General features: G+C 31.7%; 1 protein-coding gene across 1 annotated transcript in view; it reads left to right on the forward strand.

Annotated features, from left to right (window-relative positions):
* The window catches only part of LOC114341637 (small conductance calcium-activated potassium channel protein), a 250,833-nt gene that overhangs the window by 21,323 nt on the left and 205,090 nt on the right, over positions 1-24,420 (forward strand). The window contains exon 3 of the mRNA XM_050662938.1: positions 21,508-21,721. Coding sequence (XP_050518895.1) covers positions 21,508-21,721 — 214 coding nt within the window. The remainder of the gene's footprint in view (positions 1-21,507; positions 21,722-24,420) is intronic.

Raw genomic sequence — 24,420 nt, forward strand, 5'->3', positions numbered from 1 at the left:
CTCATCTCTTTTTTCGAGGAATCCCAGGCTTCATTGTTTTTATTTATCTTCTGTTGCTTTCTCCTCTTTCTTCTCTGTCCTTGCTTCATTGCCAAATTCATTTCCACCAATTGTTTTTTGTCAAAATGATCCTTTTTCCGTTTCTCATGTTCCTTGTCCATTTCCAGAATGTCCTGTTCTTTTTCTTTTGCTTGTTTTGTTTCCTGTTGATTGTTATCCATTTTTTGTTGTGTTTCCTTCATCGCTCGTTTTGTTTCTTCCTGATTTTCTTGATTTTTATCCGTTGTTCGTTTTGCTTCATCCATTGCTTGTTTTGTTTCTCTTTGATTGTCATCCATATTTTGTTGTGTTTCCTTCCTCGCTCGTTTTGTTTCTTCCTGATTTTCTTGCATTTTATCCATTTTATCCATCTTCTTTGATGTTTCTTCCTGATTTTTATCCCTTTTATTTAAAATTTCATCCCATTTTTGTAGTGTTTCATCCATTTTCTGTTCCATTTTTTGTGACTGGAGTTGCATCAGTTGTATTACTTTATCTATTCCTGATAATTCCTGTTGTTCTGATGCCATGATTGTTGTTTCAAAAATGTCTTCTTGTTCTTTGTTTTCTTTGCTTTTGCTTCTGGTTGTTATCGACATGTATTTAAAATTTATCCCCGCCTAATATGAAATTCGAAAATACCTTGTATGCTGTCGAGACGAAAATTTTTCTCTCCCCAAATATAATCAATTTATCCCACAAATTTTTAAATATTTCAAAATTCAAATCAATCAAAAATAAAATAAATATGTAAAATTGTACCTAGATAAAAAAATTAAGTCAAACAAATATTTCAAAAATTTTAAATATATCAAACTTTTTCCGACGGGCAAATAAATTCTCCTTCACCTGTTTTTCCGTTTCCTATTCCCTTCAAATTCACAACCAGAGATACTTTAAAGTCCTACGTTGGCTCGCCATGTTGTTATGATCTGCTTCTTATTAATTTTATATTAATTATTATTTATTCGATTAATTATTTAATTTGATTGATAAAATTGAAAACACAATAATATTTATACTTAAAACATAATAGTGAAGATACCTCTTGTTAATTCTTCCTCTTGTTAATCCTTTCGAGTAGTGTCTAACAATTTTTTTTATTTTTGTTGATGTCGACAAGCCAGTCTACTATTATTGTTATCATTTATCATAAAATCCTGTTCATAAAATGAAAGAAAAATTTATTTTGTCATTGCAATATTTTTTTTGTGATCTTTCCGGGCCCCATTAAAATGCGGGCACGGGCCTAGTGGTAAAATAGGCTCTGGTGACACGGACATGAATGGAGCGAATGGCCGGAAGCGAGGTTATGTTTAGTTTAGGAGATGTGTTTTATTTTTTGTTTCTTGCAAGGACAACTAAAGCAAAAAGTATTAATATGGCTGGGTTTTATGGAAATTTGCTGATTTTGGAGGAAATGGAAAAAATATAATAATTAAGAGAATAATGGAGAAAATATAATAATTGGAAATATAATAATTGAGAATATCAACAACGTGAATTATCAGCTCAATGAAATACTCAACGTAATAATCTGGGAAATTAATAAAAAACAAGAAAAAGATTTACCAGCTATTTTATTGATTCACATGCTGGAATCAAATCTTGATTCTCTCAGAAAGTGTGCTATTTTGTTTATAAACAAATTAGCGCCCTGAAATCTTTTTTTCAATTATTGCTCTGTAACTCCGAAGATTTTAACTTTAAACCAAAAACACTCACATAAAAATTCACTGTAATTTAATTCTGCACATTGATATTTTTTCGATTTCCTCCGATGGAAATTTTCCTCGGAAAAATCGGGTTTTACAAACAAAATCTTTAATTTTCAACTAAAATTTTAGGGAAGTAATTATTTATCAATAATTAAATAACTTAGTGACAAAATCTTTTTTGTAGTAGATTATATTATATCCGAAAGCTGGCGACAATCTAACCAATGTTTTAGCAACAATTAAATTGTTAATTAAAAAATTTCGGTCGCAGTAATAACAAGAATAATTATTGTTGCTCTGAAGCTATTTCCTTGTGGCATTGTTATGATTAACTATTTATATGGGAAATAAGCCACAATTAACTTGAAAAAAATAATTTTATTAACGTTTCGATGCCCAAATCGGGTGTCGTTATCAAAATACAAAATACTACTATTAAACAAAATTGTTATTGTTAAGTAAAAAATTCTTCTAATAATTTATTTAATCTGACTCATTTATAATAAGAATAATTATATAGAAGAATAATTATATAAAAAGCACTATACCTATCTGACGTACTTGACAGAATTGAAATTGGACTATTTGTAAATTGTTCAACTTATAAACAAATAGAATATCTGGGCAACTATTAGATTAAATGAAATTAAGATAACGGTGTTGGAAAGGACGCTTCTTTTAAAAGAAAATAATTGAATTGCGAGGAGTGGATCCTGAGATACAACCGGTCAAAGTTGACCGGCATTTGCGAAGAAGTTAGAAACAATATAATTGTAATCTTTGAACCACTACCCTTTTTTATTTCGGTCCTCTTTCTACATACAAATTTTCATATCATCAAGAAATTCATAACATATAATAATAAAAACGATCGGTACATATTACGCATAAAAAATACCAATATCCCAATCAAAAACTAGATTGAAGAGAATATAATTTTAAAGTTCAAAATCGGTATACGTTAAAAAATGTGTTTTCTCGGTCCCATATAGATACGGTTACCATACGTCCGGATTTCGTCCGGACAGTCCGGATTTGAAAGACATGTCCGGATTGGCGTCCGGATATGAGAAATGTCCGGATTTTTTTCTTTGATAGAAAAATGGAAAATACTTTTCTCAAAGCTGGGAAATTTCATTCTACGCAGCCCCTAGTTAAGTTGGTCGCACTGCTTGTCAACAGCGCACGAGCACGAGCAGACAATAATCGGTTGACAGCTAGTTGAGTTACGGTAATGACTACTGTGTAATTGACCGTGTCTGTGAGCTGTGAGATATTGATATAGGTTATTTACAGTTAGTTTTTTAAATAGTTTAGTTTAATCTACCTATAAACTTTGTAAAATACCAAAGAGTAAATGTGTTTTTACTGACAAACTTAAAGAAGAATACAAGTTTCTTAGTAGCGAAACAGCTATATGTACAATGTAGAGATAGCAACTATTAGAAATATAAGATAATAAAAGGTACAAATAAAAGATGATATAGACTCTTTTTATTTTATCCGAACCGAATTATTACAATAATACATACAAAGAAATTAAAGAGATGTTTTATCTACAAAATATTCGAACAGACTAAATACCAAACACAGAACTAACAAAGTTCTCACATTCATATGTAACATGACACTTTTACGCAATTTTATGCAAGAGGTGTATCGAATTAACTGTTATGCGTTCGGAAAATTCGGCGCGCCCCTTGAAGACTGCATGTATTTATTTTAACGCTAACAAAAATAATAATTATAGTTGAATATTAGATTCCAACAGCAATACAGTCAAATTCACATTTTACATTTTCTACAACCCCCTGGACTAGCCCTGTCCGGATTTGGCCTTAATAAATTATGGTAACCCTACATATAGACCAATTTTCTTCATTTTTTTTAATCCGACGTAACTGGAGTAGAGCGACCTTACTAGTGCATTGATAAATGCGAAAAATTCGTTATAAATTTTTTATAATAAATTTATTTATTTATTACAAAAAAAATTAATTGGTTTAAACACATCGTTTTATTATTATATCTATTAAAGAACCAGTTGTCTTAAAATACTTGTTTTTCCGACGTTGCTAGCTCTTGGTGCATAATATTCATACGAAACTTTAACTACATACTTTGAAGTGACATACCTAAAAAGAACTTTGATAAACATTCTACTGAAAACACTAAACTGTAGCTCAATTCATATTCATACCACGAATAACAGCAATAATTTCACTTTCAGTAGTTATACACCAGTCTATCTGGGAAAAAATCATTCATTTCAAATAAAAATCTTATACAGCAGGCATTTTTGATTTCGAAATGTTTTTAATACTATTTATATGTTTGAAAATACACAGTTTTGTCAACTTAATAGGTTTATTTATAGTATATTATTCAACAAGCATGTAATGATGGCTATTACTCACGATGATGAAGTTTGCGACACGAGTCGTAGGCGAGTGTCGTAATTCATCAGAGTGAGTAATAACCATTACATGCGAGTAGAATACTAAAATTTTTATACACCTCTTTTTAATTTTAAGTAGTAAAAAATATAATTATCAACTACTCGGAATTAAAATTATAATAGTTTACAAAAATACCTAAATGCTGTTTATCCCTCGTACGTGGCTAAATAATTGGTTGCCTACTTTTACCAAGTTCTTATGTATTGTAAAAATACAACAAGAAATAGTCAATCCAAGTTCTATTCGTTTCCGAAAAATTATATCTATGCATAAATTTGTACATACTGTCAATGAATCTAATAAATAGGAAATGGCTATTATCGGCGGACGTATTTCATTCATAAAGTTGTATGTATATTTACATTTAGCTGTATATAATATAGGTAATAATATATAACTATACAGGGTGTCCAGAAACTCTACCGACAAACGAATACAGGAGATTCCTCAGATAATTTTAAGACAATTTAACCCAATTCACTTAGTCCGAAAACGCTTCCTAAGTGAGCTAGAGCTATTTAAAGATGGCGTCTGGTAATTACCTACTTTTCGTAAAAACTTCCGGAATGCTTCTATTTAGAAAAACAAAAATTGGTACTTATGCGTATTTATCTTCCAGAGATAACTCGATTCCATCTATTGCAAATTTCTAGTACCGATCATAGGCTTCCGTTTTGGGTAGGGCAACGGTTATTTTATCGCATAGCTTTTTTGTCTTTAACTTTTAAGCATTGTTGATACTGGATCATTAAATTGTAAGGTATTCTGGTACTAAAAGGTGCTTTTGATTTAAGTCGGTAGGACACATGGTTTTCTAGAAACATCGATTTGAAAATTTTTCGTTTTTTGAATTTGATTCATCATTCGCATAAATTTTTTATCTTTAATTTTTAACATTTTTGACACTAGATTATTAAACTATGAGGTATTTTAGTATGTAGTAAAAGTTACTCTTGCTTTAAACTGGTAAAATACACTATTTTCTTTTTTATTTTTTTTTAGTTTTTTTTTCAAATTCAAGAGACGGAAAATTTTTAAATCGATTTTTCTATAAAACGGTATATCCTACCGAACTAAATCAAGAGTAACTTTTAGTACTAGCATACCTCACAATCTAATAATCCAAAGTGAAAAATGCTTAAAATTTAAAGAAAAAAAAGTTATGCGATAAAATAACCGTTACCCTACCCAAAACGGACGTCTATGACCGGTACTATAAATTCACAATGGATGGAATCGATTTATTTCTGGAAGATAAATATGCGTACTAATTTTTGTTTTTCTTACTAGAAGCGTTCTGGAGGTATTTAAGAAAAACTAATTACAAGACGCCATTTTTAAAGAGCTCTAGCTCCCTTAGGAAGCATTTTCGGACTAGGTGAATTTGGTTAAATTGTCATAAAATTACCTGAGGAATCTCCTGTCTTCGTTTGTCGGTAGAGTTTTTGGACTCCCTGTATATGTATAATATGTTACAACATAGTTATTTAACACAATACAACTTAAAAAATAAACACACTAGATATTAGTTATAAATTCCAATTAACAAAAACAAAATGTGCTAATGTCGCTGTCACTAAAATAAATGATAAACGTCAAAATTTTTAGTAAACAAGATATAAACGTAAAAAATATACTGACATTGTTACAGTTAAAATTCCTTTAAACATTTTTCGACGTTAATTATTGATATAAATTAGAAGAATTATTGTATTAAATAAATAAGTTTAAGTAATTTTATTTGCAGTTGATATACGATTAATATTAAAAGTGGCATGCGCCAATTGAGTCTAACTTCAGCCCGTGAGTAATGACCCGTGAGTAACTTCAGCCCGTGAGTAATGAATTATTACTCCCGTGTAAAGTAATTATCGCTAGCGCTATTAAAAAATAGCGAATAATGAGCATGGTATTAAAAGGCCGTAGAAAAAATCTCTTAGACAACATAGCCGCTTATTGATGCTCTAACTCTAACTCTTTATATGTATAACAAAGTATCTAATAAAATATTTCTATATAGACCGGGCAGTATCGTCGCCCCCGCTAGCGAAATTATTCCGATTCGATTTTTTTGCAAAAACTTATACTCAAAAAGAGGTCCGCATAACATATCCAAAGGGTGCCGGGCGGTGCCGTGGTCGAAAAATTGTTTAAACAATTTTTTTAAACAAATTCACGAAAATAATTTTTTCATTTCGAACATTTTTTTTTTAGATAATCTGGGTCATTCTGAGCAAAAGAGGGCTCTTGTCATTTTTTTCTAGAATCGATTGTTGTCGAGTTATATGCAATTAAAAATTTGAAAAATGCAAGAATGACCATTTTCATGGCTTAATAACTCGATTAAAAATTATTATTATAAAATTCAAAAAGTAATCAAATCAAGTTTGAAACCCCTTCTTCAAGGTCCTGAAGAGATTTTTGTCATTATTTTAATTATTAACAATTAGTGCTATAGTCCAGGATGTATCGTGGCCACCGTTAGTGAAATTATTCTGATTCGATTTTTTTGCACAAACTTACTCAAAAAGAGGTTCTTATAACATATCCACAGGGTGCCGGGCGGTGCCATAGTCGAAAAATTGTTTAAACAATTTTTTTAAACAAATTCACAAAAATAATTTTTTCACTTTGAACAAATTTTTTTAAGATAATTTGGGACATTCTGAGCAAAAAAGGACTCTTGTGATTTTTCTGTAAAATTGATTGTTGTCGAGTTATACGCGATTTAAAATTTGAAAAATGCGAAAATGGCCATATAACTCGACAACAATCAATTTTAGAGAAAAATCACAAGTGACCTTTTTTGCTCAGAATAATCCACATTACCAAAAAAAATCGTTCGCAATGAAAAAATTATTTTTGTGAATTTGTTTAAAAAAATTGTTTAAACAATTTTTCGACGACACCGCCCGGCACCCTGTGGATGTATTATAAGGACCTCTTTTTGAATAATTTTGTGCAAAAAAAATCTAATCGAAATAGCTTCACTAACGGGGGCGACGATAAAGTTGGACTATAGCGCTAATTGTTAATAATTAAAAATAGCAGCTTTGTAATAAAACAATGACAAAAATCTCTTCAGGACCTTAAAGAAGGGATTTGAAACTTGATTTGGTCACTTTTTGAATTTAATAATAATACTTTTTAATCGAGTTATTAAGACTTAAAAATGGCCATTTTCGCATTTTTCAAATTTTTAATTGCATATAACTCGACAACAATCAATTTTAGAGAAAAATGACAAGAGATCTTTTTTGCTCAGAATGACCACCGAAATTATCTAAAATAAATATTTTGCAATAAAAAAATAATTTTTGTGAATTTGTTTAAAATAAATTGTTTAAACAATTTTTCGACCACGGCACCGCCCGGCACCCTGTGGATATGTTATAAGGACCTCTTTTTGAGTAAGTTTGTGCAAAAAATCCAATCGGAATAATTTCGCTAGCTGGCGCGACGATACTGCCCGGTCTAATAAGAACATAATAAATTTCGAATCAAAAGACCATAATTCTTTAAATTACAATTAAATATCTTCTGGGTGTAATGTATTAATTACAATAAACATTGTTATTTAATAATCCTTTAGTAGACTGGGAAACATTTCATATAATAGGTATGTAGGTATGTACATACGTAATATACATTTTACACAAACATAAGACTTACCTAGTAAAAATATTCATTCCTGAAGAAAGATTTGATACAAAACACCAGATTACGCACTAAAACAGTCACTTCGTCACTTTTACAAAGTTATTTTCACGATTTTACACATTTTTAGAACCCACGACCGATTTTTTCGTAAATTACTATTTCATGGCGAATCTTAAAATGACATTTACCAGTATTTGTCTATTGTCTTTGTGTCACTGCACATTCGAAAATTCAATGCACTCTTGACCTAACCTAACGAATATTACCGGGCTTACATAGACAAATAAACAAGTTTTTTATCAACTATTACAGGGTAGGCGTGTCGTGTGTTTGAAATTTGTGCGGCAGATTTTAATTTTAATACGAAAATTATTATTGCTTTCATTGAAACTTAGTTTTATTGTGATTGTTTAAGAATTAATACTATAATATTTTTTTGAAGTTATTTCTTGTGGCATTTTAATATATTATAATAGCTTTTATTTCTATCGTTTATTTTAATGGTTATAGGTAGATTAGGAAAGAAAAAGAGTAGCTGATAAAATCTTGTAGAGGTTTTTGAAGGTTATAAAAGGTATATGAGGGATACCTAGTTGATGACAAATCCTTAAAGATACACGTACGGCTAATTTTCTTTGTTTCTTTTTAACAATCATAAAAAGTGAAAAAATCATTTTTTGACTATAAAACCGTTGTTATACATTTTAGAGAAAAATAGTTCAAATAAAAGTTGTAGATCTTAAAAAGTTCTAGAATTTGCGAGTTTAGAAATTAAAATGCATAGACAATTGACCAATATAATTGCAAAAAAACCCTATTTTTGCAGTAATTAACTTTGTTTCTGTTTAACGACATGTAGGTTATATTCTTCTTCGTCTTTGGTGCCTATTCATTTCGACTATTGACGATCATTCTGGCTATAACTATTTTATGAACTGATCCTTTAAATATATTAGTTGTTGTAGAGAACCATTTCCTCAGGTTCCTTAACCCAGATGTTTTTCATTATGTGTCCGAGATATTCTAACTTTCTCCTTTTAATCGTATTTATCACCTCTCCTTCTTTTCCCATTCTTCGTAGTACGGTCTCGTACTCTATAAAACTTTTGTTATACAGGGTGTTTCATTAATAATTGTCCATATAGCAACTGGAGAAACCTTAGCACAAAATACGAAGATTTAACCTAAAACACTTAAATAAAATGTGGATCCTTACTGAGTTACAGGGTGTTTTATCTAGAAATTTAAAAACTATTTTTGCTCAGCATTTTAAAACTATGAGACGTATCCTTTTCATACTTGACAGAAAGTGCGACTACTATATACCCTACTAAATTATTATAAACAAAAGTTTCTAGATACTACCAGAGGCGTACGACAGGGGATAGTGAATGGTTGACCCTTCTCAAATTCTACGTCACTGGAGAAATTACTATTGTAGTGCCATTTTTATATTCCCCAATACTTTCTACGTAAATAATATACTCTTTATTGGTAACGATAAAGTCATTAGTTTTCGAGAAATTTGAAGTTAAATATGAAACGGCACAGTTATTTTGATTAATTTACGAATGATTCATTCATGATTAAAATTTAAAAATTATCTGTACCCAGTACTTTAAAACTATTTGGCGTATCCTAATCATACTTGGCAGAAAATGTAGGTACTGTACACCCTACTAAATTAAGATAAACATACGTTTCTAGCTGCTACCAGAGGCGTACGACAGGGGATAGTGACTGGTTGACCCTTCCCAAATTCTACGCCACTGACGAAATTGCTATTTTAGTGTAATTTTTTTATTTTCCAATACTTTTTATGTAAATAATATTCTCTTCATTCGTAACGATAAAATGATTAGTTTTCGAGATATTTGAAATTAAAAATGAAGCGACACAATACATTAATCAAAATAACCGTATCGTTTCATTTTTAACTTCAAAAATCTCGAAAACTAATGACTTTATCGTTACGAATGAATAGTATATTATTTTCATAGAAAGTATTGGAGAATCCAAAAATTGCACTAAAATAGCAATTCCGACAGTGGCGTAGAATTTGGAAAGGGTCAACCATTAACTTTCCCCCGTCGTACGCCTCTGACAATATCCAGAAACGTTTGTTTAACATAATTTAGTAACTTGTACAGTACCTATACTTCCTGCCAAGTATGAAAAGGATACGTCGAATAGTTTTAAAATGCTGAGCAAAAATACTTTTAAATTTTTAGATAGAACACCCTGTAACTAAGTAAGGAACTACATTTTATTTAAGTGTTTTAGGTTAAATCTTCGTATTTTGTGCTAAGGTTTCTCCAGTTACTATATGGACAATTATTAATGAAACACCCTGTATATTTTAGAGAAAAATAGTTCAAATAAAAGTTGTAGATCTTAAAAAATTCTAGTATTTGCGAGTTTAGAAATTAAAATACATAAAAAATTGACCAATATGTACTTATATATTATGAGTTATGAGTGTCTGGAAGATATGAAAATTTGTATGTACCTACAAAGAGGATCGCAATAAAACAGTAATGGTTCAAAGATTGCGATCCTGTTCTTTATGACTCCGTCGCAAATGCCGGTCAACTTTGGCCGGTTATATCTGGAACCACTCCTCGCAATTCAATTTTTTTTCTTTTAAAAGAAGCCGTGCCCTTTCAACAGCGTTATCTTAATTTAATTTACATTATATTCTACTTGCTTATAAGCCAAAAAAATTGTTTCTGTATTACATTCCTAAGACCGCTCAAATAGTCCAATTTCAATTCTGTAAAGTACGTTGAATAGGTATAGTGCTTTTTTATAGTAAAATCATAGTTATTCTGGTGTATCATAGTCTTTCTGGTTATTATTGTGACCGAAATTTTTTAATTAACATTTTAATTATTGCTAAACTATTGGTTAGATTGTCGCCGGCTTCCTGATATATAATCTGCTATAAACACAATTGTATGTCTTCCTGATATATAATCTACTATAAACAAAATTGTATGTCACCAATTTATTTAATTATTCATAAATAATTACTTCCCTAAAATTTTAATGAAAAATTACAGATTTTTTCGCGAAAATTCGAATTTTCCCGGGAAAATTTATTTACATTTTTCACATTTTACAAAATGGAGGGGAATGCCCCCTTCTCGGGGGTGAAAAATATACATTCAAAATAAGTCCGGAATTGGATAAAATAATTAATTTCAAGCAACTTGTGTTCCATAGAGTTTATTCACTAAGTCAATACTTTTCGAGTTATTTGCGAGTAAATATATTCATTTTTAACAAACAAAAACATGTTTTTGGACGGTTTTTCGCAAATAACTCAAAAAGTAACCTAAAAAGGGGCACTTTTTGGGGAAAACTCATTACAACTTTTTTAAAGTGTTTAAGAAAAGGTTTATTTTTGTTTTTAAAAAAAATTCCAACATTGAAAATAAGTGAGTTACGCTCAAAATATTGTTGGTTCTTTTTATTTTTTGGTAAAAAGAATCGCGAAAATCGCCCCCAAAATTAGCATCCCAAATAAAATTAATCGTTATCGCTTCACAAGTTACTTTGCGTATTCTTTATACAGGGTGTCCCGAAAAGATTGGTCATAAATTATACCGCACATTCTGGGGTCAAAAATAGTTCGATTGAACCTAACTTACCTTAGTACAAATGTGCTCATAAAAAAAGTTACAGCCCTTTGAAATTACAAAATGAAAATCGATTTTTTTTCAATATATCGAAAACTATTAGAGATTTTTATTGAAAACGGACATTTATGATTCTTATGTCAGAAACATCTTAAAATAAAATTATAGTGAAATTTGTCCACCCCATAAAATTTTTATGGGGGTTTTGTTCCCTTAAACTCCCCCAAACTTTTGTGTACGTCCCAATTAATTTATTATTGTGGTACCATTAGTTAAAGACAACGTTTTTAAAATTTTTTGTCTCCTAGTATTTTTTCGACAAGCCAGTTTTTATCGAGATGCGGCTTCTTTTTTAATATATTTACATAAAAATTTTCTGTGGGCCTTGCTCCTTTAAACCCACCAAATGTTTGTGTACGTTCCAATTAAACTATTATTGTAGTACCATTAGTTAAACACAGTGTTTTTAAAACTTTTTTGTCTCTTAGTCTTTTTTTGATAAGTCACCTTTTATCAAGATGTGGCTTCTTTTTCACAATATACATAAAAATGTAAATTATAAATACATTTTCAGATTATTAACAGGTCTCTATAATCGTATTTAACCATATACAAATATGTGGTGGATTCGACAAATATTCAAAATATCTCGATAAACACTAGCTTATCGAAAAAGTAATAAGAGGCAAAAAAGTTTTGAAAACATCGTTTTCAACTAATGGTAATACAATATCAATTTTATTCGAACGTGCACAAAAGTTTGGGTGGGTTTAAGGGAACAAAACCCCCATAAAATTTTTATGGGGTGCACAAATTTCACTTTAATTTTTTTTTAAGATGTTGCTGCCATAAGATTGCCACATGTCCATTTTCAATAAAAAATCTTTAAGAGTTTTCGATATATGAAAAAAAATCGATTTTCATTTTGTAACTTCAAAGGGCTGCAACTTTTTTTGTGTGCACTATTGTATATAGGTAAGTGAGGTTCAATCAACCTATTTTTGAGCCCAGAATCTGTAGTATAATTTATGACCAATCTTTTCGGGACACCCTGTATAATCTGTAAGTTTCATCGGTTCAAAGTGCTTATTTTTGAAAAGGCTGTAGTTAAAATGGCTTGAACGAGTCACTAATCACGAGTGTATGTAATTTTTGAACAGCCATAGCATAACCAATTTTGTCTAACAGGAAAACAAAAAATCCAAAATATTCAGAAAAGCAAAACGTACATTTTATTACTCTTTGAGATTTTTGGTATTATTAATAATTTTTAAGTTATTTTAAAAAAAATTGGAATTTTTTTCAAAATAAAAAAAAAATATTTTAAAACCATTTTTTTAAATGGGCACTTTGAACCAATGAAACTTATAGATCATATAAACAATACATAAGTAAAGTACGATTAATTTTATTTGGATGCTAATTAGGTGGTGATTTTTGTGATTCCTTTTACGAAAAAATAATAGAGGCCAACAATATTTTGAGCATAACTCACTTGAAGGGTGTCGGGAGAAAATCATGGATGTCACCAATTGGGTGATATTTAGGTAAATACGTCATTCTCTAGATTTTAACGAATACTATCACATCATTCCTTCAAATAGGTAGAAAACATCGAATGTTCAGAGATTTTAAGCCTTTTAAATTGACCATGTCGGGAGAAAACGATATTTGTCCAAGCGTAATTGGGTGAAAACAATGATTGTCACCCAAGCAATATCACTTGCCACGTCGGCACGCTGCGTAGTAAAATGTATATTTTTCGGTTGATTTGTAATACACACGTGTTTAGATAGGTTAGTCGTTAGTTTGTTTACAAATTATAACCACAGAGCAGCAGATTGTTTTATAACTGCAAAAACTGTACAGTATTGTTTAGTGTGAGTTCAATATAATATTATCTCATAATGGCTAATAGTGAAAAGAGTGATGGAAAAAAGAAAAAAAAGGAAAGGATGTACGAGGTTATGAAGAAAATAATTAAAAAATACGATTTTTTAACTAAAATGTTTTATTTTGTTTTAGATGAAAAGCAGAGAGCAAAAAAGCAAAAACAAAACAGGAATAATCCTGTGACTAAACACCTGTACTTGGTGACATCCATTGTTTTCTTCTTTAAAAAGTGGACATTACGCTACTAATTTTTTATTTTCTTAAAAATAATTTAACTCTTATGCTTTGTTCACATTAGTTTATATTATCAATACATTTTTCTATCATTACGTTTATCTTTAATACCTCCCAACACATTTTTTTTGTCGTAAATAGTCTTATAACTTTAAAATTCGTTTTTCTCAAAATCATTTCTTGGTGACATCCATGATTTTCTCCCGACACCCTTTACTTGTTTTTAATGTTTTTTTTACTAAGTTTTTATTGTTAATGTTAGAAGTTAAAAAAAAATCAACCTTTTTTAAACACTTTAAAAAAGTTGTAACGAGTTTTCCCCGAAAAGTGCTCCGTTTTTTTGGTTATTTCATGTTGAAATATTCGATTTGAAATTTGACTAAGAACAACTTACTTTTCATTAGCTACAACTCTGCTTCTACTGGGTCTACAGACTTCATGCATACACCATTTTTTTTCACTTTACCAAAGCTATATTTTTGGTAAGAATATTTTTTTCGATAAAATACTTACTTTTTGGGTTATTTGCAAAAAACCGGCCAAAAACATGTTTTCCTTTGTTAAAAATGAACATATTCACTCGCAAATAACTCGAAGTATTGACTCAGTGAAAAACTCTATGGAACAAAAGTTGCTTAGAATTAGTCATTTTATTCCATTCCGGACTTATTTTAAATATATATATTTCACCCCCGAGAAGGGGTATTCCCCTACAGTTTTGTAAAATTAAAGGGATGTAGAATTGTAAACTTTTTTTTGTAATAATAGACAATTTCAACTACCCATTCCCAAATTTTCATCCTTCCTTAATTTTTTTGGGTCAGATTGTTCTTTGATCGGGCTATAATATTCATTAGCAATAACACACATCGTGATATTTTGGAATATTATATTATTACCAAGGACGAATTATATGAATTACTAATTAAAAATGCAGATAATTAGGATAATAGAACCAGATAATTAGATAAATAGAATTTGATTTTGATAAATTTGATTATTTTATTTAATTTGAGCATGCTGGATGCATTGTTAGTCGATATTAGTGATGAAAAAGCCCTGGACATGACATGCTACCTATCGAACTAGTAAAAATTATAGATGAGCAGCATATTGGTGTTTTACTGCTCCTCTTCAACAAAATTTATAGCTCAGGCATATTACCCAAAGAATGGTTAACCCGCCATTACACGCGCTATGAGGGAATCCCTCACCATATTTGTTTATAACCAATGAAATTGTGTAAACTAATACGACAACCTTAAGCACCCAGGAATGCCTTTAGCATGGTTCATGAGAGGGTATGAAAAAGTTATAGAATATTTCAGGCGGTCAGTGTGCTGTGTGATAGTTGAAAGAAGAGATATCACTCTTCAAGTGAGGGAATTCCTCACTGCGCGTGCAATCACAGTGAAATCACGTTTCTATTATCTCAAAGAAACTTTGCAGGTTTTTATGTAATATTTAGGTAGGTTTAATTAAAATATTATTGTTTGAATTAGGTTAGGAACAGTGGCACACCGAGGGGGGGTTTGGGGGTTAAAATCCCACCCAGAGTATATAGAAATATATATAAAAGAAAGTAGGAAAATGTAACTTGTCTTTCACAAATAATACAAAAAACTTTCGGTGCCCAAGCAAACCGCCCTCCCCCCCAGAGGAAAATTCTAGGTGCGCCACTGGTTAAGAACCCATTTTTAAATTTACCTATTCTAATTGGGAAATAAGCCACAATTTAACTTGAAAAATTGATTTTATTGACGTTTCGAATTCCACCTCGGACGTCGTTATCAAAATACAAAATATTAATAGTTAATTACATAAATGCCACAAAGAAATAGCTTCAGAACTGTTGTTAATTTTAATTTGTATTTTTAGTAAAATGAATTCGCGTAAATAACGTTAATTTCTTCAGTGGCCTGCTGAAATTGAAAATTAAGAAAACTTGCTTTTGATTTATATTATTTTTACTTTTGTTTTGTTAAATTAATAAAAAAAATTGGTTTACGAGACTTTCTATAATATGTGAGTACAAACCATTTTATATTTATACATGTTGACATTCATTCTTCCTCGAAATAAGTCGAATTGGTGTAGGTGAGGGCGACGCTCATACGCGTGCAACCACGTCACAATAGAAGACGCGTGTAACGGCGGGTTAAGGTCGATCTTTATTTTTCTAAAAAGAAAAACTCAAGAGAATGCGGCGACTACCACACCATTAGCTTGATGTCCCATGCGCTAAATTTGCTACTGAAAGTCATCCATAACCGATTTTATCATAAATTGGACATAGACATTAATGATACGCAATTTGGGTTTCGCAAAGGTCTAGGAACGCGTGAAGCTCTTTTTTCACTTAATATACTAATATAAAGGTGCTTGGACGTGAATCAAGATAATATACAGTGTGTCAATTTAAAAAGTTGCCACCCCCTATAATTTGGTCCCTATAGAAAATCTAAAAATATGCAAAAACACGTCAAATTTATTTATGAGGGGGACATTTTATAGACCACTTTTCAACTAAATTACATCAACCCTATAGTGGGGCCGGACACAACCCCAAAATCTTTAATGGAAAGGGGGCTTGAGTGATACCACATTACCTTTTCAAAAATACCACATACCTTATATTTCTTTTCAGTACTTTTGGAAAAATCTTGGACTCAATACTCTAAAAAATTTTGGAGTTCTGAACTCTATACATAATATCTTTACGGTTTTACTTGATTTTTCCAAAAATACTTCAAAAAAATACCTACTCTAAATACTTTAACACCCCAAAAAAAATTCAATTTGGAGTTCAATACTCCAAAAAAAAATTTTGGAGTTCTGAACTCGATATTTAATAATTAAAATTAATTATAAAAAGATTAAAATTACTGAAAAGAAATATAATGTATGTAGTATTTTTGAAAAGGTAATCGAACGACCTTTAAAATGAGGTATCACTCAACCCCCTTTCCGTTAAAGATTTTGGGGGTTGTGTCCGCCCCCGCTAGAGGTTTAGTGTAATTTAGTTGAAAACTGGTCTATAAAATGTCCCCCTCATAAATAAATTTGAAGTGTTTTTGTATATTTTTAGTTTTTCTATATGAACCAAATTATAAGGGTGGCAACTTTTTAAATTGACACCCTATATATGCTTGTTTTATTGACAATATACATGTTACGGACAATGATGTAAATTGGCCATTGACGTTAAAGACCGGGCATTGTCGTGAATGTCCATTTCCCCTGGATATTAGCGACAATGCCCGGCCATTAACGACAATAACATTAGCTATTGGCCAATGTAAAAAAATAACTTAAAATTAGAGTTTTCATCAATAACCGGTCAATAACGACAGTGGCCAAAAGCAAATGGCCAATGTTGATAACTAAATAAAATTAGGTATGATGTCCTATTATTTTTTTTATATAAGATAGCTTTTGAAGGCTAATCATTTTTATTTTCACAAGATAGTGAACCATGGCATTTTGTAACACTTTTTACATAAATTTACTACGAGTAATTTCAGCACGAACACAGAAATTAAGAAAATAATAAACATAACCTATCTTTTAGTCTAAATTTCAACATTGACCGATTAACAACAGGCATTGTTGACATTGACCGGACAATGATGGAAATGGTTATCAATAATATAAAATTATCATTATTGTCCAATTTCTGTGGACACTAACGTTAATATCCGGCCATTGTCGACAATGACTAATTCAACAGGCCATTGTCGATATTGACCGGTTATTAACGTTATTGGCCGGATTTACGTTATTACCCGTAACATATACATATTGACTAAAGCATTCGACAATGTACGACATAAACAGTTAATGCATGTCCTGAAATCAAAGAAGATGGACACAATGACCTCAGGATTAGATTGAATTTATACTATCAGCAACGAGCAATAGTATGTGTTAACTAACAGCTGTCAGAGGAAATTGAAATCAGTCGTGGGATGAGACAGGGATCCGTGTTGTGGACAATTATTTTTAATGCTTACTCGGAAGAGATCTTGAAAAAAGCTCTTGAGGGTGAAACAGCTAGAATAAAGTAAAATGGAGTTCCCATTAACAACATTAAATATGCGAATGTCCCTGCCAGCCGAAAATATTGGAGATCTTCAGAAGCTGGTGACCAGAATAGCGGAGTTTGGACCAGAATACGGTCTTAACAATGTACGTCAAGAAGACAAAATTTATGAGAATATCAAAAACTCCAAGAAACAACGAGAATCTCTTGATAAAGGAACAAATGTCGAACGAGTAGACCAATATGCATATCTTGGAACAATGATCAACGCCACAGGTGATTACTTCCAGGAAATCAAAATCAGAATTGGAAAGGCTTGAGCAAATTTTAACAAAATGAGCAAAGTGCTCTGCACAAGAGGTTTGAAATTGAAGCTAAGAGTTAGGTTGACTCGGTGTTATGTTTTCTCTACTCTGTTTTATGGAATGGAAGCTTGGACCTTGAATGCGGCATCAATGAAAAAACTAGAATCATTCGAGCTGTGGGTGTACAGAAGAATTATATTTCATAAACAAAGAGGTTCTGAGAAAGATGAATAAAGAAACAGAAATCCTAAATACCATCAAATCAAGAAAATTAGAATATCTCGGACATATTACACGTGAAGAGAGATAGAACTTGCTCCAATTGATTTTGCAGGGAAAGATTCAAGGAAAAAGAAGCATAGGGAGACTGAGAATAGTGGAATCAAGGTGGCTGCGCAACCTGAGAGATTGGTACGGATGTACATCGAATGAACTTTTCAGAGCAGCCGTCTCTAAAGTTCGAATAGCTATGATGATTGCCGACCTCCATCTTGAAGAATAAGATATCAGTAATTTCCAAAGTGGTCTATATCGACCCCAATAGGTCGATGAAAACCTGCCAGTGGTCTATGTGAGCGCAAAAAAAAATTGGGGGTACCTATATGAAATGAAAATGGAAATGAAAATTTCAAAAATTGCAATAAACAGTATAATTTATACAGAGAGGATCTAAATTATGGAATAAATTCATTTTCTCTAAAATGGACGACTTTGGAGAAAAATCCTAAAATGCGTCGATTTTTATTTTTAAATTACAATTGTTTAGCATATATTTCATACTAGTGACGTCATCCATCTGAGCGTGATGACGTAATCAATGATTTCTTATCACTAAATAGGAATAGGGGTGGTGTGGCACCTTATTTGAAAGGGTGTTCAATTCCCTATTCAGTAATATAATCGATAATGTCATTATTTATAAAGGGTGACCAAAAAAATAATTTTTGAATTAAATTAATTGACGCAAAAAGAAGAATGTATGTAATTTATTTAACTCAAAATACATTGTACGGCTGTCAGTAAATAAAAAAAGTGTATTTCACAAATACACATTTCTTTTCGCTTAAATTACATCACAAACAGCCTCCCACCTACCTCTTGGCAGTTTGAACATTTAATTTAAGCGAAAAGCAATGTTTATTTGCCAAATAAACATTTTTTTTTTCTATTTTCTGACGTCGATATAATATAGAATGTATTTTGAATTAAATAAATTACATACATTCTTCTTTTTTCGTCAATTAATTTAATTCAAAAATTATTATTTTGGCCACCCTGTATAAATAATGATATTAATGTTTATATTAGTGTATAGATAATTGAAAACCCTTCAAAAAAATTTTAAAAAAATTTAATTTTGCTTAAAAATTTTTAGAAAAAGATATTATGCTGTAGGCAATAAAAAAACCCTACAAAATAAAAGAAAAATGAAGTTTTTGCGATGATTAGAAAAGAAGATATCGTCAAAAAACCAAAAAACACGTTTTGGTTTTTTGGGGGGCTATGGGTAGGGCTAGGGGTCTAAACAATTTTTGGTTAAATACTTTTTGATGTTGAATAACATGGTATGGAGCATTTTTCGGACAGCTTGGATATTAGTGCACCCTGTGTAACCCACAGCTGAATCTTATGTTTGTGCGTCACAGTGTTGCCATAATGTTTTCTTTATTTCTTTCATAATTTCAATCAATGTTAAATAATGTACCTACAAGAATAATAGAATAATTTTATTAAGAACGTTTAAGAACGTTTACTTCCCCGTCATTATAGCAGGTAGAATGACAAATGAGGTGTCAAATGAAAGCTTATAATCCAAGGATTGTGCTAAAGGTGATAAATTTGACGGTCTGTCCGTCCGACCGCGAATATAACTCCTCCGTCATTATATCAAATAAATGCTTATAATCCAAGGATGATACTAAAGGTGCGAAATTTGACCTATTAGGCTATCTGTCCGTCTGTCCGTCCGTCTACAATTTAACTCTTCCGTCATTATATCAGGTACAATGGCAAATGAGGTGTCAAATGAAAGCTTATAATCCAAGCATAGTAATAAAGTTGAGAAATTTTACCTAGGCTGTCTGTCCGTCTGTCCGTCCAACCGCGAATATAACTCCTTCGTCATTATACCAGGCAGAAAGACAAACGAGGTGTTAAGTAAAAGCTTATAATCCAAGAGTGGTACTATAGGTGATAAATTTGACCTAGGCTGTCTGTCCGTCTGTCCGTCCAACCGCAAAGATAACTCCTCCGTCAATATACCAGGTAGAACCACAAATGAGGTGTCAAATGAAAGCTTATAATCCAAGGATGGTAATAAAGGTGGAAATTTGACCTAGGCTGTCTCTCCGTCCGACCACGAATGTAACTCCTCCGTCACCTTTTCAATACGCTTCGATTGATGTGTTACATGTATTTCTGCGACTATAATATGGCACTTCCGGTTAGAACCTTTTAACCGGAAATGATATAATTACCAAAATTCTACATTTGTTCTCATCTTGGTAAGGCACGTCGAATGATACATCGCTTATACTATTTCGGTGACTTTAAAACAGTACTTACGGTTGCAAATCTAAAACCGGAAGTCCGATGTCAAATTTCTCATCTTTTGTCATTCTATCTGGTATAGTGACGGAGGAGTTATATTAGCGGTCGGACGGACAGACAGCCTAGGTCAAATTTCTCATATTTAGTACCAACCACGGTTTATAAGCTTTCATTTGACACCTTATTTGTTATTCTACCTGGTATAGTAACGAAGGAGTGATATTCGCGGTCGGACGGACAGACGGACAGACAGCCTATGTCAAATTTCCCACCTTTAGTACCATCCTTGGATTATAAGCTTTCATTTGACACCTCATTTTTCATTCTACCTGGTATATTGACGGAGAAGTAGAGTTTACAAACAGACAGACAAGACGGACGGACGGGCAGACGGACGCGGATAATTCACCGTTTTCACATTTTTTCAAAATTGGTGAAAACAACATAACAACATAATAAACTTTACTTAATTGGTGTTTCAAAACTACTTATTTTTTACACATTACACAATGTTACAAAGTTTCTAGTAAGTTATTCACAATGATTGAAAATAATCAAGTAAAAACCTATCTATAATATAACATATTAGAACATACCTAAAATACACAAAGGATACATTTCACACACAAATATAATATCACAAAAAATTGTAATGTGATAGTATGAAAAAATAGAGGATACGGCAACGGTGTTACATGTCATGCTCGGTCCAATGAAAAAAATTTACACAGACATATTAGGGTGCACTAGTATCCAAGCTGTCCCATTTTTCACTATCTTAACCCATTCGCTGTCTGTTGAAGACATTGAAGATGATGAAACTCGGCTAGGGGCCATTCTTTTGAACGGCACCTGACTGACGTAACCATATCACGCGCTGGCGCGTGATCGGCAGCCAATGGGTTAACCGGCTAGACCCTTTCTTTCTAGTTCAAGTTTTAATTTATATTTAAATGTTTTTCCCAGGTTTATGGAGGAACGAGGATTGGGTACCGGGTACAAAGGACCTTCTTCTGGGAGTTTAAAACACAAACCGAACGTTGGATATCGATTAGGACGTCGTAAAGCACTGTTCGAAAAAAGAAAAAGAATTAGTGATTACGCCTTAGTGATGGGAATGTTCGGAATTATAGTTATGGTCATAGAAAATGAACTGTCAAGTGCTGGTGTTTACCGAAAAGTAAGAAATTCAATAGTTGTAAGTTCTTTTAGTATACTTTATTATATTTTTCATACTATAATATAAATGTATATAAAATTAAACTTAAAACTAAGATTAATATTATTATCTAAATAAATATTAAACACATCAGGTTTCCGGGTTGGACCCCGTCGATTGTAGCTGTTACGAGCTTTCGATACCGTCTCTGATGCCCTCATCTCTTTATTAAACCGCATTATCAGGGAAGCGTGACTTTTTCTAAAGTGTTACCAAAACTAGATGTAAAAAAATCTTATTGAAAAATAGTTATTTATGAAACAGTTCGTGAAGTATGTTTTTTGCGAACGCACGCGATATTTAGAGCACGAGCGACAACGGAGCGAGTGCTATACATCGCGTAAGTTCGCAAAAAGTACTTCACGCACAGTTTCATACAATATTTTATCTACGATAAATAAATAAAAAAACTAACTCTTCGTCACTGGAATTCATTTCTATTCTACAATTTTTAGAACTTTGACATTTAAAAATCCTAACTACTTTCAAACCACAAAACTGTCAAAAATTTTGTTGTAAGTTAGGGTGACCAGATCATAAACTTGAAAAAACGGGACACATCCAAGGAGCAGTAGCGTAGAATTTTTCTCTGGGGAGGGGGGTTGGCGTATTTTTTTGTTTTGTTTGTGAAAGACAAGTTACATTTTCCTACTTTTTTTTATATATTTTTCATATGCCCTGGGGGAAAGGGGGTTTAACCCCCAAGTCCCCTCTCCGGGTACGCCACTGCCAAGGAGGGTTTGGGGCGATATCCAAATAGGCAGGATGAAACATGGTCTTTTAGCTAATTTGGGACCTACAAATCCTTTTCAATTTACCTTTGAATATGTAATTTACGTACGATCAAGACTGCGAAACAAAGTAAAAAACTCAGCCAGAATATCATGGATTAACAATCCATCAGAACAAAACAGTTGTTAACTGAACAGTAAATAAAGCAATTTTACAAAACAGTCAGAGCAACAAAAAATAAGCCCAGCATTAAATCAAGCAAAACAAGAGGACTAAAAAACCAGAAAAGAGAAACCGTATTTGAAGAGAAACAGATCAGCAAAATATGGGAAGAATATTACGAAAAAATGCTATTCACTATGAAGAAGGAAGCACACTGCGATGAAGAAATAAAACCGTAGAAGATAACGACGAAGTCGAAATTTTCACAGCAGAAGAAGTACAAAAACAAATATTAAAAACCTAGGAAACGGAAAAGCAGCAGGAGAAGATTAAAAAGTAGTGGAATTAAAAAATACGGAGGAAGAGAATTACATAAAGAAATAAACCAACTAAAACAACAAATTATGGACAAAACTGACTACCAGACGATTGGAACACAGGTATTATAGTACCTATAATATATGAAAAAAAAAAGATATCGGGAGGAGTGCCAGAATTAAAGAGCAATAACTTTATTAAACACCACATATAATATTCTAGCAAACATACTAAACATGAGACTTAAATAATGCGCTGAACGAATATTAGGAGAATACCAGAATGGATTCAGACCAAGGAGGTCGATGATTAATTTCACAATTTCACACATACAGTGAAACAAATAATTCAAAAATCTAGAGAATACAACAGAGAACTTCCTCGAATATTCATAGATTTTAAAAGCGCTTTTGATATAATCAATCGGACGAAAATGATGGAGGAGATAGAGAATGTTGGAATCCCAGAAATATTAAGACAAATTATGCTAACAGTAAGCCTAAAGAACACCAAAGCAAGGATCAGTTTCAACGAACAACTTCTAAGGAGATAAATGTAAATAAATGAGTGAAATAAGGTGACTCTGTCTCCCCGACACTATTATTTAATCTGATATTGAAAGTAATCATAAGGAGGACAAACTTGTATCCACCTTTAGCTACTTGGGAGTAACAATATGGAAAACTGGAAAAGAGAGAACAGAGGAAAGAATTCTGAAAGGCAGAAAAACATATGGAATGATTAGAAATCTGTTGAGAAACAAGACAAGTATAATATGAAATAATATAATACCTTGATAAGACCTGTTGATACATATGGGATGGAAACAACGACGATTAATAAGAAAGAGGAACATAGCATTCCGAAATTTGAACGAACAATAATGAGAACAATACTGGACCACAATGTAATAAGAGAGGGAGAAATAATAATGAAAACAAATGCCGAAATTGAAGAAACAATTGAAATTGAAGAAAAAATACGAGACATTTAGGCGTCCCGAGAGACTTTTTCGGGACACCGGGACAAATCGTTAAAAAACGGGAAAATATCGTTTTTTCGGGACGTTCGGCTACCCTATTATAAGTCATTGCTCATATTGTCATAAATATGACAACGCGAAAGTTAAGGATACTTGATTATATGAAAGTGTGCCAAAAAACCCATTGAAAGTGTGCTAAAAAGTAAATCCCATTTAAAATACATTGTTACTTCACGCACACTTTAAACCCTTCACGCACTGCTGTCTATAATGACAGTTTTCACAAACTAAAAACTTATACATAATATGACATAAAAAGTAGATAACAATTATTTTGAACCTCCCAAATATAAGTTTTTGTAATTATGTATACATGTATTTTATGCATGTAATAGGTATAACAATAAATAATAAACAGACTAAACAGATTATTCTACAATAAAATTAACATCAAAAATAAACAAGT

This window comes from Diabrotica virgifera, chromosome 10, assembly GCF_917563875.1.
Source record: "Diabrotica virgifera virgifera chromosome 10, PGI_DIABVI_V3a".
Lineage (NCBI taxonomy): Eukaryota > Metazoa > Arthropoda > Insecta > Coleoptera > Chrysomelidae > Diabrotica > Diabrotica virgifera.